Source organism: Heterocephalus glaber, unplaced genomic scaffold, assembly GCF_053883595.1.
Source record: "Heterocephalus glaber isolate CG9 unplaced genomic scaffold, H.glaber_assembly_v1.0 deba00001504, whole genome shotgun sequence".
In the NCBI taxonomy this organism is placed as follows: domain Eukaryota; kingdom Metazoa; phylum Chordata; class Mammalia; order Rodentia; family Bathyergidae; genus Heterocephalus; species Heterocephalus glaber.
Genome location: NW_028258324.1, coordinates 71,481,477 through 71,500,562, shown reverse-complemented (window position 1 = coordinate 71,500,562; position 19,086 = coordinate 71,481,477). Strand labels below are relative to the sequence as shown.

The window sequence follows — 19,086 nt, the reverse complement described above, 5'->3', positions numbered from 1 at the left end:
TGGTGTTACTAATTTTTTATTCACACATATACTGAAAGAGCTGAGTCAAGATTTACAGGAGGGCTACTGACATGGTTCATTTAGGAACAGCATAAAAGCAGGCCCCAAAGAACCAGAAATTCAAATTGGCACAGTTACGCCACTGGGCTGTTTCTACTTTATCAAGCCGCTGTCTCTGAGAGCCACCCTGAAAACACTACCCTCTGGAGCAGCTGCCTGTGCGGTTCTTCCTGCCCTCCCCCACCTTTCCACTGCAGTTGCTGTGAGCAGCAGGGAGGACCGACTGCACCACCTGGTGGCCAGCGTAGGGAGCCGTGCGACTCAATGCCTCGTCTTGTGTCCTATCTCCTTATACAGATTCATTATCCGAAAATCCAAAATCCAAAATGCTGTCTTCAGAGCATTCTGAAACTTATTGGGTGCTGTCATGACCCTCGAAGTGTTTCATTTTGGATTTGTGATTTTTGGACTAGGGCTGCTCAGCCAGTGAAGTCTATGTGAATATTCTAAAACCCAAAAAAACCTTGGAAACTCGAAACACTTCTGGTCAAGCATTTCTGATGAGGAATACTCCACCTGGGTCTGAGTTATGTAGTGCCTCCAACCTCGTGCTTCACTCCCAGCACTCTGGGAGGCTGAGACAGGAGGATCCCGAGTTGGATCTCAGCCTGGGCAGCTTAGTGAGACCCTGTCTCAAAATAAAAAATGGGCAAGGGATGTGGCTCAGTGCACAGAGCCTGGGTTCAATCCCCAGTGCCACCCCCAGAAGTATGAATTTTTATATACCTGTTAATAAAAATCTACTGGTAAAAGTGGGACCATACCATATCTGACTATATCATCCTATTTTGTGTTCTATGAAATAGAAGTTGATGGTCCAAACAAATTAGGACATTGAAAAATAAGCCATGAAAAAGCGAATTTCTTCTTTAGTCTTTCAGCAACTTTACTCCTCTACAAATTGGGTATATTTCTGATCTTTTAAACTTGTTAATGCTTTCCAGGGATTTTCCCCTGGAAGCTGACAGTCTATTAAAAACAACTGATTACTGTGCGGTACAGAAAAACAATGGAATATTATCCAGCCACAATGAACAAAACTTTGTCCTCTACAGGAAAACAGATGCATGTGGAGATCATGCTGGGTGAAACAAGCCCGATTCAGAAAGATAAGTACTGCTTATTCTGCTACATGTGGAATCTAAAAGAGATGCCAGGAAGTGGAAGGGAGGCTGTCAGACAGTAAGGGGCTACAGGGGGAAGGAGGGTGGGGAACGGGGTGGGGGGGGCGGTGGCTATGCTCACCCCAAGTGTAAAACCGGGGGGAAGATGGGACAGGGGTAAAAATGAGCAAAGTGTGCTATGTGCACGAATGAATCTGCCGAAATGGAACCCATAATCTGTACAATCACTGTGCACTAATTAAAAGATCTGAAACAAACAGAATAGCTGATTAACTGAACTATGCCAAGTGGGAGTATTAGGTTTAGTTTTATAATATCTTCTAACCTTTTAAAATCACACTTAAGATATACAGAAGTCTTTAAAATTAAATTGCATCTACTACACACAAAGCACTATGAAAACCCACTGAATGCATGGGAAAGTTTAGAAGGCAGTACTTCTCCATCTGAGATAGAGTCAAATCTAAGGGACGATGAAAGGCAGCAGGAAGGGCCCTGGCTAATAGGAGAGAGAACAGGACCATTTCCAGTGGTCACATACACAGGTTTTCATCCCACACAGTGCACCCCTCTGTGACTGGCTGGCGATGGCGGGATATGGGGACCGACATGAAGGGAGAGAGGACAGAGCAGGGTGGGGCAGGGCAGGGCGTGGCTGAGGGCAACACTCAGATTCCCTCTGAGTAGTGGGGCAGGTAGCGAATGCCGCCTGAAACAGCTCCCACCCGTTCCAGTTTAACATGCTGGGCTTAGGGACCTCCAGGACATGCACTGCTATGGCTGTGTCTGGATGTCCCCCAAAGCCTCATGCAGGAACAGGGAGGCTTTTCAGAGGTGGCTGGATTTGGGGTGTGTGATTACTAAATCAGTCCACTGATTGGTTTGACAAAGTCCTGGGTGTGAGTGCTGGCTGCTCTAAGGGTGGGTAGCCTAGACACCCTGTAGAGGGACAGAAAGAAGCTGCTATTGTCACTTGCCGCCTGCTGCTTGCTGCCTGCCCTGCTTTGCCATGGACTGTTTCTCCTCTGCGATGCCCCTCTGCCATGCTAACCTGCCTCGGAGCCAGCTGACTATGGACTGAAAGCTCTACAAACTGAGCCAAATAAACCTCTCCTCCTTTCACTTTGGGTGTCACGTATTCATTTCAGCAATGAGAAAAGTAACTCAGATGCGGACAGGGAGACATCGCCATAATGTGCAGGCCCGGGCTGAGACATGGAGGTGGCCACCAGCAGCCTGGACACATGAGACGACCTGAAAGACCGCCTGGAAGTGTTGTAGAGCCCCAGGTCACGGACACCTAAAAAAAAGTTTGAAGGGTAAGAAGAGTGGGAGATCAAGAACAGAGAAGAAGAAGGAAGAGAACCAGAGGTAGGGAAAGACAGAAACCAGTTTCAAGATGAGCTTGGGGTGAAGAATGTGCAGTGCTACTGAAGAAGTATTAGAGAAGATGAACACCGAGAAGTTTCCACTAGATTTAAAACAAAATGACAACAGCTCAGTGCAGTGAGGAGGGCAGGCCAGTTGGCAGTGACTGAGGCAGGAAGAAACAGGGCGGTTGAGGGGTGGGCAGAGGCAGGACGTTTCTCAGTGCAGAGTCCAGAGGAGGGAGGCAAACACCTCAGGCTTCAGGGCAGACAGAGGGCAGTGGATCCAGCGCAGGGAGGAGTCACAGGCCTGGGGGTTGCTTTCAGGGTGGTTGCTCTCAGGGCGGGCGTGCCAGGGCGGGCGTGCCAAGGCGGGCGTGCATGGGGCCAGCAGCCCAGCAGACGCTGCTTCCAGGTGTGTTGGTGCAAGTGCTTTGTGGGCCACGCTGGGCACAAATGCTCCGCACGCGAAATGGGCTCACACTGGTCTCCTGGCCTTGACTGAGACTCAAACCCACGCCCCAGCTCTCAGGCCGGCCGACTGCGATGTGATCGCGCCACCGGGGCTCCCGGTTTGCAGTCTGCAGGGCTGGAGACCCTTGGCCTGCACAACAGTGGAGTCAGCCCCGTGCTCGCAGTCTCCCCTGAATCTCTCTGTATCCCTCCACAGAAACACGTCTATAAGGCCGGGGTGTGGCTCAGTGGCGCCGCCTGCCCTCTAAGTGCAAGGCCCTCAGTTCAATCCCGCACTGTAGAAGATAAACACGTGTATATATGTGGCACCAGTCGAGCCACAGGCCAAACCCCTACTCCACCGGGAAGTCTCTGGTCTGGTTCATTCCCTGACGACAAAAATATGAGGGAGGGGGCATGGCTTGCGTAGCCCCTGGAAAAGCAGTGACATCCAGAGATGGCGGTGACTGCGACACAGGCACCTCCTTCTGCTCCCTGTCCCCGCTGCATGAGCCTCTGCTGTGGCCCTGGACTGCAGCGGACCCGCGGCAGCATCAGAATGAGAAGGGCCGGTCTGGACCCGCCGTCCTGAGCGTCGCATCGGGTGCCACCGAGATCCCCGCAGTAAACTCAGAGCCTGCATCAAGAATCTGCTTTCCAGGGGACCCAGGAAGCAACACACCCAACACACCCAACACACACACACACACACACACACACACACACACACACACACACACACACGAGTCCTGAACGCCTGTAATTTGGGATCTACATATGGGAGGACACTCAGATTTACTACTGTACATTTTAAGATAAACATTTTTTAAAGATGTACTTGCATTTGGAGAAGTTTATGGACCGGGAGAAGGTTTATGATTAAATTGCTATCTATGGGCGGGGATTTAGCTCAGTGGTTTTGCCGCCTGCTGCGCAAGCGCAGGGACCCGAGTTCAATCCCCGGTACCAAAAAAAAAATTGCTATCTATCCATCTGGTTTTTTTGAGACACCGTCTTGCTATGTAGTCAAGGCTGGCTTTGCATTTGTGGGGATCCTCCTGCATCAGCCTCCCAAGTGCTAGGATCACAGGTGTGCGCCACCACACCCAGTGCAATTTATTTTTTAAAAAACTTCCCACAGTGCAGTGACTGCGGCCTGGGATGCGACAGGAGCTCATTAAATGTTTGTCAAATAAATTAAACAATGGAGAAGGAGAAGCAGAATCTTTCAGTAGAATGATGCTATTATAGGACAGCCTGCATGCTCACATAAATCTCAGCTAAAATAAACTGTCATACTCTATACCAAAAAGTATATGCCAAGAGTCTTAAAAGTATTAAAGCTCTTTGGCCCGATGATCTCACTTCTAGGTATTCAATGTAAAACAAATGATCAGAAATGTAGACAAAGACAATGTACAACCACGTCCACTGCAGCACTGTTAATAGGAAGAAAAAGAACAGGCAAAATGAAATATTATTCACCAATTAAAATGTTTTGGAGTATCTAACAACATGGGGAAGTGCTTATTACAATTATTAAAATTGCAGATTTTGGGCCAGGGATTTAGCTCAGTGGTTCCGCTGCCTGCCTTGCAAGCGCAAGGTCCCGAGTTAGATACCCGGTAGCAAAAAAAAAAAAAAATTGCAGATTTTGCTGGGCGTGAGGATGTATGCTGGTCTCAGCACTCAGGAGAGGCTGAGGCAGGAGAACTGCTGTGTTCTGGGCCAGTCTGGGCTACAGGGACTTCAAGGCCAGTCTGGATTACAGAGTGAGACCTCATCTCAAAAAGCAACAAACAAACAACAACAAATAATACAGGTTTCATGTTAAACAGTATATACAGTATATAAAATACGTGCACAAAATAAAAGCATATAAAATAGTAATTGTCGTTACCACAAGATGGAAGTATTATCAGTGGCTTTTATCTTGTTCCTTTCACTGTTTCACATTTCCCAATTCTTTTTTTTTTTTGTACCGGGGATCAAACTCGGGTCTCCTTGCCCTTGCGCAGCAGGCGGTGAAACCACTGAGCTAAATCCCCAGTCCATACATTTCCCAATTCTAATGCTGTTATTTTCACAACACATCAAAACATTTAACAAGTGCTCAGGGATGCTGAGCAGGCAGAACATTCCAGGCGCAGAGTTCTCTGTACCCAGAACGGCAGGACCCAACCAGGCACAGGGGCACTGGCCACAGTCCCAGGCACCTGGGACGCCAAGGAGGGAGGATCGCTCAGGCTCCAGAGTTTGAGACCAGCCCTGGCAACACATAAAAATGAAAATAAATAAAAATTACAAAATTCGCTGGAGGAACAGCAGAATGGTAGGGCACCTGCCTAGCATTCTCGGGTCCCTATGTTCTAACGCCAGGACTAAAAAGAAAAAGAATGAATTAAACTTTTTTAGAATCTCCCAGTGTGAGGACATGAGCCGTGCTCTGTGGGGATGTGGAACTGAGTTTCCCACAAGCCCTCGCTTCCCAAATTAGGTTACTCGTACCCCAGAGGGGCGGGTGCTGCAGGACCAGGTAAAGCAATGGCAGCTTTCTAACACCGACTGGTCTGACTCTAAGGAAGTAAAGTATTTTTATATCAAAACTCACATGACGTGACAGAGACACCTGCTTCCTGCCCACACACAGCCATGTGGGGGGCCCTCCCTGTGGCCCTGCCTCCACCAGGAGCTGGTTCACCTGGCCTTGCTGAGACATGCTGGCTGGCCCGGGCACAGCAGGCAGGCACTTGCTCCAGGCGAGATTGGCAGTCCTGTTCCACCCATGATGGGGCCCTCTTTCAAGCGAGCCTGCCCAGCCCACAGAATGGTCAGCACGAGAGAGAACAGGGCATGCTGGGAGGCTGTGGAGAAGCCCCCACAAGAATCCATTGAAGGATGTGAAGCACTGCAGCTGCTATGGGAAACATGGCAATTCCTCCAAAAAGAAAACTAGATATGGAATTACCAGATGGCCCAGCCACTCCACATCTGTGTATGTACACAAAAATGCTGCAAACAGGGATGCAAACAGTTACTTGTGCACTGACTTCATAGGAGGATTATTATTATTATTTTTTCTTTTTGGTACCGGAGATCAAACTCGGGTCCTCACGCTTGCGAGGCAGGCACTGGAACCACTGAGCTAAATCCCTGGCCATAGGAGGATTATTTACAATAGTCCAAAGGAGGAAACAACCTAAATGTTCGTATCATTTATGTGCCCAGGGACTGCGGATTTAGCTCAGTGGTGCTGGGCCTGCCTCGACAGCACAAGGTCCTGGGTTTGATCCCCGGTACCGAGAGAGAAAAAATATGCCTTTCATTTATGTGCCCAGTGGAAGATCACACAGCCTTGAAAAGGAAGCTGGCGCCTGCTACAACCACCTTGCACATCCATAATAAGGACACAGTAAGAGAAAATACATTTCAAACCCTGTGTGTTGGAAGTATACTTCAACATGGTATGTGCTTCACAAATCCTGGCTCTCTACTGCTATAGAGTTTAATGGCTCTGCAGGCAAAGGGCTCGTTTTCTGCATTAGTTTTCTAAGTGTCTGTTATCTTACAAGCCTAACACTTTTCAAATGAGAATAATGTGACCTGAAAGGCCCAGAGATTTCCATTATATTTTATTTAAAAATAATTCCAGGGCTGGGGATTTAGCTCAGTGGTCCCGCCGCCTGCCTCGAAAATGCAAGGTCCCAAATTCAATCCCCGGTACGGGGGGGGGGGGGGGGGGATGGGATTCCTGTGCTGGGTGTGTGGCACACCTGTAATCCCAGTGCTCAGGAGGCTGAGGCGGGAGGATTGACATGAGTTTGAGGCCAGTATGGGATATATAGTGAGTTTGGAGCCAGCCTGAATTACAGAGTGAGACTCTGTATCACACCCCTCCCCCATCCCTGGCTCACGTTGCAGTGGTACAGTGTGCACCTAAGCATATTCATACTTTTGCCCAGTATACATCCAAAACACCTTCCCAGGACCAGAACAAGACAGAACAAGAGGTTGAAGGTCACTAACCCTGCCACCCCCCTTCGTCTCCTATCTGCGTTTTGCCTTCAGGGCCACACCTGGCTCCGGAAGACACCAAGGGGCGCTGAGCGCAAGCAATCCAAGGAGTATGGAACGTGTCTTCCTTGGAAGAGTGGCAGTAGAGAGGAGAGCAGAACAGCATTTGTCTTCCTCCACGTGTGACACAGGGGAAAGGGCGCTCACACGCGAAGCAGCACGCAAGGTTTGTTCCACACACAGCGCCTGACTGACAGGGGCTTAAGTAACAAAACCCACTTAGGGCGAAGTAACAAAAATTTTAAACATTCAAATTTTTTCTTAAAATACCTACAAATATTAACCATTGGAAGGCCGGGGATTTAGCGCAGTGGTTCCAGCGCCTGCCTTGCAAGTGCAAGGTCCTGAGTTTGATCCCTGGTACCAAAAAAAAAAAAAAAAGAAAAATATTAACCATTGGAAAAACCAGAATACTAAAAAGGCTCATTCTATTATTTAAACAAAAGAAAAAAATCTCTTGGTTTTTTAATAATAGTATTCACCATAAATTTTGATATAAAAATAAATATACACAGCTTCAAACTCCCAACTGACTGCTGAAACTCCCTACTAAAGCTGATCATCTCTCAATTAAAAATAATACAGAGCCAGGTGTGGTGGCACACGCCTGTAATCCAGGCACTCTTGGAGGCTGAGGCAGGAGGATGGCCAGTTTCTGCTTGGCTTGGGCAATTTAGGGATAACCCTGTTTCAAAATTAAAAAATTAAAGAAAGTCCTGAGAATACAGCTCAGTGCAAGGGCCTGGGTTCACTCTCCAGTACTGCAAAAGTAGAAAGAACACATCATGCTGGTAAGGCCCCGGAGAAGAGAGATCTGACATTAACTATGGACATCACAAACTGACCGGGCAATTCTGCTTCTGGTATTGTTCCTACAGCCGGTCCCATGCCTGCGACAGGACGTGTGGACATGGTCACTCACTACAGGATGACATGGAGAACACTCCGGAGACAAATGTCTGCCAGTGGGAGCTGACTGCAGGGGACGAGTGAGCAATTCATCCGCTAAACGGAATTCCAAGCTCTGACCCTGAACACCACAGTGCCTGGAGGCGGGGCCTTGGGCGACAGGTGGAAGAGGACATGAGCGGGTCCTCTCGACTGGGTTAGAGCCAAGGGAGAGCCCGCTTTGTCACTGTATCGCAACAAATTCACATCAAGTTTTTCTTAAAATACCTGTAAGGACTAATCATTGACGTCTGTTCACAGACCAGTTCATGGAGCAAAATGAGAACAGGCAGTGTGCTTAGCTAGTGAAGAATACAAAGATGTTCTCTAGTCTCATGGAGAATGTTCTCCCCTTGGTTGAGTGTGATAGTGCACACCTGCAATCCCAACTACTTGGGAGGCTGAGGCAGGAGGATTGGCAAGTTCAAAGCCAGTCTGGGCAACATATAGCGTGACCCTGTCTCAAAAAACAAAGCAAAATAAATATACAAAACAAGAACATTCTCTTCTGGGCTGAGGCTGTAGCTCAGCGGTAGGGAACTTGCCCAGCATGGGTAGGGCTCCAGGATTCAGTCTCCAGCATGGGGAGCAAAACACAGTTCATTAAACAAGAAGTAGAGATAAAGTAAATCTACAAACTGATGTAACTTTCAAAGAACTGGTATCTAAAGATTATAAATAAAGAACACCAAGAGTGGATTTCACACATCTCTTTTGGAGGACTCCTCAGCATCCAAATAAAAAGGAGCTGCAATCACAATTTCCACTGCTATTGTATGCAAAACAGCACAGGCCCTAAAGGCCCAAGCTCTCCTGGGACCGTAGGCTCAGTGATGATCCGGCTGTGACAAAGATTTCCTCTGAAGCCCCACACAAAATTAATCAGGTTTTCTCCATTGAGTTTGGAGGTATTTGTTCTGCTGCAGCCTGCACAAGGAAAATACTGTGTTCAAGAATAAAAACTTCAAGTAATCATTTAAAGAGAAATCTACTGAAGTAAAGTTCACATGTGTCTAGTTATAATACATAATCTGCACCCAGACCACCGGGGGCGGGGGGGGGGGATCTTTCAGTCAGGTGCAGTCCTAGAAATGACTCTGTACAGCGAAAAGCTGGGCCTAGATGGAGGAGGCAGGTGATTCCCCTGAAGAGCACACATTTTATGCCGTTCAAAGGCAAAAACAAGAGTTTCTTTAAAAAAGACACAATGAAGATGTGGCACGTACAACTTCCCATGATGAATGTAATTATGTCCTGGAAACATGGACTAAACAAAAAATTTTAAACAGACACACAAAGAACAAAAAGTAAAATAGAAGAAAAATGTAAAGAAATTTAAAAATTAAATCTTGTTACTCAAGACTTGGTGTTCTTTGTTTTGGTTTGGTTTTTAAGAGGAGGAAATTTAGTGAGGGAGAGACAGCTCCTGAGAGGCAGAAGGGACCAGAAAGTAGGGTCTCATTTTCCAAAGTTTTACAGAGCAAAATTGTGGGTAAAACGTTGGTCAAAATTATGATCAACCAATAAGATTACAAGTATAGGGGCCGGGGATTTAGCTCAGTGGTTTCGCTGCCTGCCGTGTAAGCGCTAGGACCCGAGTTTGATCCCCGGTACCAAAAAAAAAAAAAAGATTACAAGTATAATCGCTTAGGTAATATGGACCCAACAGTAGCAAGGTGATGTGGATGACATCATTCGCCTTGGTCAATAATCTGCAGTCTTAGTCTTAATCTCTTTAGTCTTAATGGGGAGAGGACGGTGGAAATCTCAAAAGGGTGGCACCACTAATCTCAGGCTTCCATTTATCCCCGTGGGGAGCATGCAGATCTGGCCACTGTGATTTTCAGAAGCGCCTCCAGCCCCAGCTGTGATGTTCTCATCCTTTGCACTGATGCCCTCGAGGCCCAGCCCTGTCTGACCGCCTAGGACATCTCTACCTAACTTGGCTGTCTACAGTAGCCCCCCTCTGAAGAGGCAGCCCTAACTGCAGTGAGGGGGCGAGGTGTGAAGACCACTATGGCTGCTTCCAGCTGCGGGGGTCATGGTGGTGATCAGCAGAGCTGCTCTGCAGAGGGTCTACGTAAAGGGCCTTGATAGACAAGGCTTGGTGTCCTTACTAGATTTTGAAACAAAACTTTGCAATTTTCAACTAAATGCCTATAAATTCTCTTTCTTTTTTTTTGTTTTTAAATCAGCACCTATAAATTTTAAATCTTGTTTTGTTTTGTTTTTTTGGTACCGAGACCTTGCACTTGTAAGGCAGGCGCCTGGAACCACTGAGCTTTTAAATCCCTGGCCCACCTATAGATTTTAGATAAGGAAAACAAAATCAGGGGTATAAAAATAGGCATTCAATTTTCCTTTTGATTCCTGGAGAGAAAAGTGCAGATATTTATGACTTTTTCTTGAAAGCAAGACCAATTTGAGAGGCAAACCCTCCCAAGACAGTAAACACTAGGTTACATTTCAGGGCTCTCCTCACCCATTTGGGCCGGTACTTTTCCTTCCAACAGATAACCTACAAGCGGAGACATCAAGTCTGACAAAAATGACCACTGACACCACACATCTGCAGACTTCTGCCCTCGCCGAGAAGCCTAACTGTCTGCTACTGAGGAAAGAGTTCCTCCTGGTTGTCGGCAGCAGTCAAACAGGAAAAGACAGCCTGTCATCCACCCTGCCTTGCCTTTAGCTCCTCCTCTGGACATTTTCCTTTTTCTTTTCTTTTCTTTCTTTGGTACCGGGAATTGAACTTGGGTCCTTTTGCTTACAAGGCAGGCAGCAGAACCACTGAGCTAAATCCCTGGCCTTCCCTTCTTTTAATAAATGGGCAGCATGACTGTAGATTTGTAAGTTTCCCTGGAAACTGACATGAAGATTATAAAAATAACGGGAAAGCTCATTTTGTAAACCCTGAGGATTCACTATGACAAAGGAGGCAGAAGAAATGATCCTCCTCATAAATAGCAAGCCAAGCCTGTGTAACATGAATCCACAGTGCTGTGAAAAGAAGGAAAGTTAAGGCTAATCGAATAAATTCAGTTCCCAACTCCAGTATTTAAAATAGCCCATCATGAGTGATTTTGCAAATGCAGCTAAGGCTCTTCCTGACTCTTCTGAGGATCCTTCAAAAATAAGCCTGGGAGTTCTGCCTTCACTTTCTGGGCACACCACATTGATCTGGATTCACCAACAGAGTGCTTCGCAGCTAGAAGAGGCGCAGAAGAATTTGGTGCATGAATGAGAATACCAGCAAACCATGACACCAAGCACATACTGAGCAGGTCACTGTCAATAATCATTCATCCTGGGGCCTCAGGGTGTAGCTCAGGGATGGAGGACCTGCCTGATATGTGCAGGGCCCTGTGTTTGATCACCAGTACTGCAAAGAGAAGTAATTATTCATTCTACCTAGCTAGGAATTTAGGTTCCTCCACTTACTAGCTGTGTGACCTTGGCCAATTCATTTCACCTTTCACTTTTTCAACTGTAAAAAGACAATGCCCCGCCTTTCTCCAAGATCTGTGCTAAGTAAGAGAAGACATTCCAGATACTATGCAGATGACCACCTATGTTCCAACCCCTCACCTCTGCAGGCTACCTGGACATGACATCTAAAATTCATGCCAGGTCGGGTGAGGCTGGGCTCACTGACAGTCCAATGTGTGATTTCATTCCCAACATCTAAACTTTGCAAAATTTCAAACCTGGATCACTGGGATCAATTTTTACCCCCTCCCCATCCAGTCTGTGTACACCTGGTTTCTAATGAACAAGTGTGTCGAGAGCCATTCTACATAATTTTGGGGAAAAATCATTTCATAATTAAGGTATGACTAAGGCCCAATGTCGCCTTCCCTGCAAGCCGACTATGACAAGCAGAAACATAACTGTCTTGCCTCCGGTCACAGCTGAGGCCTCAACGCTCCCACGATGCTGTGATGCTCAGAGTCAAGGGTGCAGCAGTGGAAGACATCGGGTTCTTCACGAACTGAGTAGTAACAAGAGTTTCTCGTCCCACCTACTACTGTAAATGCTCTCCTTACCACCCTTGTCAACACAGGGTCACCACCGCCCCCTAGGTCACCCGATGCTGCCTCCAATTACTGTTGTACCCAATAAATAGTGGCCAGCTCGGGATGTCCATGCCCAGTCTAAGGCACTGACCCCCAGCCCCCATGTACTTTGAAATCTTGCAAGTCTCTGCTCTCTTTTTTCTTTAGCCCTCACCGTTCCCTTTCTAGGCAGCTGGAGGACTAATCAGCCCCTCATACTAGAGAGGCAGCAGGACCTCACACCTGCAGCTCCCAGCCCTCCCGCCCACTTGCGGCTCTGAGGAAACCCATGGGCATGCTGGAAGACGCTCTTGGAACAGCCTCCAGCCACCAGTGCAGGAAGTCAGGGGTCTGGGGGTCCCAATGGCCCAAAGGAACTGAACTACACCAAGAGCCTGGCGAGTGAGCTGCTATGACAGGGATCCTTCCAGGTCAGGCTCCAAAACGACCAAGGGCTCTTCACAAACCTAGAGCCTGGCCCCGCCCGCCTACGTGGCACCTGAACGCCCATCACAGTTGTGAAACAATTGGTGTCACTGCTTTAATACACTGGCTTCAGGGGCAACGTGTAACACAGTACCAGCTAACACCAATTTCACAGCGTATTTCAGAGTAACTCAGGTGGGTTTAAGAGTTAAGCATGAAACTACCAAATCAGTTTAAAACTATATGAACACAGTAGTTCTTTTATAAGAAGAACTTTTTTGGGGGTGGGGTTGAGATAGGGTCTTGCTCTGTAGTTCATCCTCGTCTTGAACTCACTTGGCAGCCCAAGATGGCCCTGAACTCTCGGTGATCCTCCCAGCAGCCTCCAAGAGTGCCTGGATTACAGGCGAGTGCCACCACGCCTGGCCAGAACTTTATTTATAATTAGAGGTGAAAAGAAAAATAGGGTTACAGATCTGAGCTGGGTGTGGTGGTACCCACTGGTAATCTCAGCATTTTGGGAGGCTGAGGCAGAAGAATCACAGATTCAAACCCAGCCTGGGCAACTCAGCAGTTTAGTGAGACCTTGTCTCAAAATTTAAAAATTGGAAAAAGGCTGGGAATGTAGCTCAGTGCAAAGTGCAAACCTGGGTTCAATCCCTAGTGTGTGTGTGTGGGGAGATGAGACCCAAGATTTCTGATTTGTGATTGTCTTCTGTATGCCAGGAAAAGTGTAATAAATTACAATATGAAGATCAGGAAAATCTCTGTAGCCAGTGTAGCAAACAACTATAACTATATTTAACTATAAAACTAAAACGTATTTGCATGTATATAAATATTCCCTCAGTAAAGAACTGAAATGGGGCTGGCGATGGGGCTCAGTGGCACAGTGCTGGCTCAGCATGCGCAAGGCTGTGGGTCCGGGTCAGCCCGCAGGACTGCAAAAGAAAAAAAGAAAACAGTGGAAGCGACAGAAGGAAACTAAAACCTGATTGAACTGCATGGGCACTAAAACCCTTATTTATACTGCAAAAAATGCCATGCAGTGAAAAGACAACCAGATAAAATATCTGGAACTCACATGTCTGAAAATTATACTCAAAATACACAACGAACTCTTACAACTGAAAAATAAGATAAACAACCCGATTTATTGTATTTTATTGAAACAGGGTCTCACTTTGTACTGCAGTACATACAGGCTGGCCCCGAACTCATGGCAATCCTCCTGCCTCAGCCTCCTAGTGCTGCGATTATAGCCATGCACCACCATGCCTGGCAACAGCCCAGTTTTAAAATGGACAAAGGCTCTGAACAGACATTCTTCAGAGATGATATACACCAATACTACACGCAAGGATGTGCAACCTCCTCATCAGTCATCAAGAAGTGCAAATCAAGCCCTGTGAGGCAGCACTTCACACCCAACACCATGGCTAAAATAAGAGGCAATAGCAAATGTCGCGGAGGATGGAGAAAAACTGCAGCCCTTCCACACTGCTGTGAGGATGCAAAACATTACAGTAGCTCCTCAAAGGGTTAAACAGGAAGTTATCCCACGATCTGCAATCCCACTGCTAGGCACGCACCCAGAAGTGACAACGTCCAAGTCCACACAGGCACGGGAAGGAAACGTTCACAGCAGCATTATTCACAAATGCAAATGGAAACAGCTCCAGTGCCCATTAACTGGTGAGCAGATAAACAAAATGTGGCACATTATATAATGGAATATTTATTATTCGGCCTTAAAAGGAATGAAGTGATGACATAATCCATGCTATCGTATTAATGAACCTTGAAAACATCGTATCAATTACATCCCTAAGTCTGTAAAGCCAAACTCAGGGTTCTGAACCAGGGCTTTCACTAAATTTCAACCACTCTATAAGTCAACCTAAAATTAATCTCAATCAATCTGTCTCTTGGTCTCTCTGTCCTGAGGACGGGACCCAGGGCTTTCCCGTGGAGCTACATCCTGAGCCCCAGTCTTTTATTTGTTTATTTATATTTTGAGATAGGGTCTGGCTAAATTGCCCAGGTTGGGCTCACACTTGTGATCCTCCTTTGCCTCAGGCTCCTAGAGAGCTGGATTGGAGGCTTGTGCCTTCATGCCTGGCTTTAAAAATCTCCTTTTAAAAAAACAAAGATAGGGCCAGGGATTTAGCTTAGTGGTTTCGCTGCCTGCTGCGCAAGCGCAAGGACCCAAGTTCAATCCCTGGTACCAAAAACAAAAAAAACCCAAAGACAGATTAAAAAGAAAAAAGAAAATGAAGACAGTAGCGGAGTACTGTAGAGATGAAAGCCACTGGTGGGATATCTAATAGAAATGTTCAGGGTGGCAGCTGTTTACACAGCTCTGAAGTTCCAGAGAGAGATTTCTGACTTGAGACTGTGTTAGCTGAGGCTCGAGGAGAGAAAGAGACAGAGAGAAGACAAAAGAGAAAGCAGTGGAGCATCACACCAGCCTTGAAGGGAAGGAGCCAACAAAACTAAGAAACAGTAGAAGGAGTAAGCGAGAAACTAAGAGAGAGTGCCAAGAGTCAAGACAAGAACTCTACAGCATTCACTCTCCAGAGAGGGCCCAGAAGTAACAACTCTAGAAACACCCACTGCCCTTGGAAGGGTACAGCAAACAGCCCCACACCAAGCAGCGAGAGGGAGGCACTGAGCGGGGCTGCTTTCAGGAGGCAGGGGTTAGGTTGCTTTTTGTTATTATTTTGTTTTTGAAGTCTTAAGACTCTCAGCATGGGGGGGGCGGGCAGAGAAAAGAGGGCAATACAGGACCAGGGGATGCTGCCTGATATCCAGGGACGGAGGGAATTCGACTGAGGATAGAGAGAGAGGTGGAAGCACATGCCTTGGATAGACCACATTAAAATCAAAATCCATGGCAGGATGCAAAACAGGAAGGCCTTATTTACCTCATCCTGCAAGAAGAGGTCTACATAACCAAATTTACCAGGCACGGTACCTCTACAAAAATGAACTGTTAACTATTTTCTTCAAAATTACTCACCAACATATCATACAGTTCTCCGCCTTCTTAAACAGAGTGGGCTTTCCTGGATGATTTAAGGTCATTGCTGACTACCTCATTGTACTAGGAAATAATATAGTTGAGTCTGCATTTTAATCTTTCAAATCTTTGAAGGCAGGTGTGGTGGTGCATGCCTGGAATCCCAGCACTTGGGCGGTTGAGGCAGAAGGATCAGGGCAAGGGCAATGTCCAGGCCAGCCTACCTCCTTGGTAGTAAGTTCAAGGCCAGCCTGAACTACATTGAGACCCTCTGAAAAAAATAAACAAAAACAAAACAAAACCTTCTTTGAATGCCTTAACACTGTGAGTTGCCAGTTTCTTGTTAAGTTGCCCTAATAACCTTTGTGACTTCAATAGAATCTAGTTTGAAAATTACACAACCATTAAGTAATACCCTAAAAATAACAGACAGGGCTGAATAAAAAAGGGAAATAAAGTGCATGGCTTTATGACACTTAACACTGGGGAGTGTTATCACCCAGTGCTAAGAAAGCTGTCTTCATTTTTCAGTTTGAGACTAGAGTTCAGAGTTAAGTATTTCAGAAGACTACCTCTGTCTACCTGCACTCTCATTTTATCCTGCATTTTTTGTTGTTGGTTTTTTTGAGACAGGGTCTTTCTATGTAATTCAGGGTGTGGCCTTGAAGGCATTTAAGTAGCCCAGGCTGGCCTCAAACGTCCAGCTTGGGCTCACTTTTGGAATCAGCATAATTTATTTACTTATCTATTTTATGGTTTAAAACTAATCATTTAAAATTATCAATTACTTTGAGGGGTATTTGATATCATTTAAGAAAGCACAAGCCAGGTGTGGTGGCACACGCCTGTAATCCCAGTACTCCAAGGCTGAGGCCAGAGGACGGAAGAGTTTGAGGCCAGCCTGGGCTACATAATGAGTTCAAGGCCACCCTGAACTACATATCAACACCCTGTCTCAAAACCGAAACAAAAAAACAAAAGTAAAGTGAGCCCATATATCTCACAGGAACTAAATAACTGTCCTACAGTCATTTACTAATAAAAAATTGTCACCTGGGCTGGGGATTTAGCTCAGTGGCACTGTGCCTGCCTTGCAAGTACAAGGTCCAGAGCTTGATCCCTGGTACCGAAAAAAAAAAAATTGTCACCTCTTCATTTTTTTTTTTTTTTTTTGGTACCAGGGATTGAACTTAGGTCCTTACGCTTGTGGGGCAGGGGCAGGCGTAAGAACCACTGAGCTAAATCCCTGGCCCTCCTCTTCACTTTTGCATTATAGATATTATTCATGATAAATATATGTCCTTCACAAAATCTTTGTTAGAATTCTTTCCAGGTTCATACATCTCACAATGGCAAACAGCACAAGGGCTAAAAAGGACTAGAGTTAAAGTACCCAATCAATTAACCAAAACTTAAGAATTCACCCCTTTAGTTCAACACCACAGGATATACTGCTTTCATTCTTAACATTACAGTGGACAATTTCCCCTATATGTATCAAAAACCAAGACCAAAATAAACTGTTGATTCTCCAGGACACTCTTCCTGTTCCTGAAGTTTTTCTCTTTTTTTTTGACACAGTGTCTTGCTGTGTAGCCCAGGCTGGCCTCAAACTCACAGCGATCCTCCTACCTCAGCCTAAGTGCTGGGATTCCAGGCCTGCACCACCTTGGCTGCCTAGCTGTTTTTTGTTGTTTTTTTTAAATTTTTTCACTGGTATCAGTGAAAATGAACAACTGTAGAATTTCTCATCAAAACAGAGAGCATTTAAGTGGCCTGATCAGCTCAAAGCTGGAAACACCTTCAGGCTCAGGTTCAGAGCGTCAGAGGCACCAAAATCTATACCTTTGTCCTTGTATTCCGACCGAATTAACAGTTCCTGCCCTCACGGTCTGTCAGGGAAGGCAGGCTTGTCAACAGATTGCAACACAGGCAAAACCAGAATTGAGGAGAGTTAAACGGCTCGCGCTGTTAGAAGTGCAAGCAGGGGTACATTTCTGCATTCCTCAAAAGGTGCTGGATGGAAACTTGTTGCATGAACGGTGAGGGAGGTTCTGAGGAGACGTTATCAGCTGCATCTGGAAGCCACCGATCCACCCCGTGTTCCGACAGCTGCCATACAGGCGCCAGCCTGCGTCCCCCACCTGCACCCGAGAGGACCTCACCTGTACTGCCAGCCCTTGGCACTGCCACCCCGGCTGCCGCCGCCGCCGCCGCTGATCGCGCCCGCGCCGCTGTTCTTGCCGCTCGGGGTCACCGCGGTGGCCAGCGCCTCCAGCCTCCCTTCGCTCTCGGAGACTCTCATCGTGGACACTGGCTCGCCGCTCTGCATCCTAGCTCCCGGGTCCACCTGCGCTTCCCTGGCCGAACAAGTCAACTCCGTGCAAGAGTTCTGCAGGCGCCTCCTTCTTTCTTCTTTTTAAGACTCTGATGTGATCCCAGTTGCTAAATGCGACGGCGACACGAAAGGGGAACGCCACTGGCCCGGGAGCGGAAGACACGCATCCTCGAGTTAAACTTTCAGGACGGCAGGGGCGGCGGTGCGGCCAGATATCCTTCCCATGCACACGGAGTTCTCTCCCTCCTGGCGAAAGCAGGGAGGAAGGTGTCACCCAGCTAGAAGGCTTGGGGATACTGAGAGGAGTCACGGGCTCTGTAACCGCGAGTGGGCGAAGGGCGGGCGGGGATCTGCGGCCTGGCCCCGGCGGAGGGCGGACCAGCCGCGACCCCTGCCCTGCTCCTCTCCCGGCTCGGCGGTTCCCGCCGCAGCCCTAGACCCAGCCGCTGCGGCGCGCACAGCCCAGGAGATCGCGGAGGAGGCCGCCGAGGGCGGGACACTGGCTCCCAGGGCCTTCGGCGAGCCGTGCGGCGACACCCTCCAACACCCCTGGCCCTGCGTCCTAACCTGGCTTCCAGGAGCTGGCGAGCCTCACGGTTGAAAGCCAAAAACGCGACCGCCGCCCCACCCACAGCTCCACCGCGAGTCACCCACCCGCTGGCTCGCTTCCCGCCTTCCCTTCCGGAGTAGCGTGAAGTCACTTCCGGTAACGGTGGCGCACGTGGTGCCATCTTGGATTTGGGCAGCTCTGCCCTGAAGGGGGCGGAGCCGCGCGGAGGGAGCTCGCTTGCTGATCCGAAAGAGAGCCAGAGGGCTCAGCAAGAGCGGCAGGGCGTCGCTGAGGGGGTCACAAAGGAGCCAGCCCTAGTGTTGGATGACTTCCTACCCTTCTATTCGAGGTCCCATTTCATGCATTTTCAGGAGAAAGCTATGAAGAACAACAACTTTTTTCAAAAACAAAATAACACCTTCTTGTTTCGGTCACTTTGGAGAAAAAAGCGTGACGTTGGAGTAAAGCAAATCAGTTTTAGAAATGAAGAAGTTCGATTCCCGGTACTGGAAAAAAAAGATACAGACATGAACAAGAAACTGTCTTGGAAATCAGAACCAGGGAGTCTTGCTGACTCCAGACAAACCTTTCCCCCCTTTCAGACCTTGGTTTTCATGTGTAAAATGAGTGTTGTCCCTTTTCATTGCAAATTCTAGTTTCTATCAGCAA

General features: G+C 47.4%; 1 protein-coding gene across 3 annotated transcripts in view; it reads right to left on the bottom strand.

Moving 5' to 3' along the window:
* The window catches only part of Osbpl11 (oxysterol binding protein like 11), a 67,380-nt gene extending 48,734 nt beyond the window's left edge, over window positions 1-18,646 (bottom strand). The window contains exons 1-2 of one of the 3 annotated variants that reach the window (XM_087186833.1): window positions 18,435-18,646; window positions 17,695-18,113 (exon numbers count right to left, since the gene is read on the bottom strand). In XM_087186833.1, the coding sequence (XP_087042959.1) occupies window positions 17,695-17,861 (167 nt within the window). In that variant the 5' untranslated portion in view covers window positions 17,862-18,113; window positions 18,435-18,646. The remainder of the gene's footprint in view (window positions 1-17,694; window positions 18,114-18,434) is intronic. The other 2 variants (XM_004834930.3, XM_004834931.3) reach the window with 2 other exon arrangements.
* Between the last annotated feature and the right edge of the window lie 440 nt (window positions 18,647-19,086).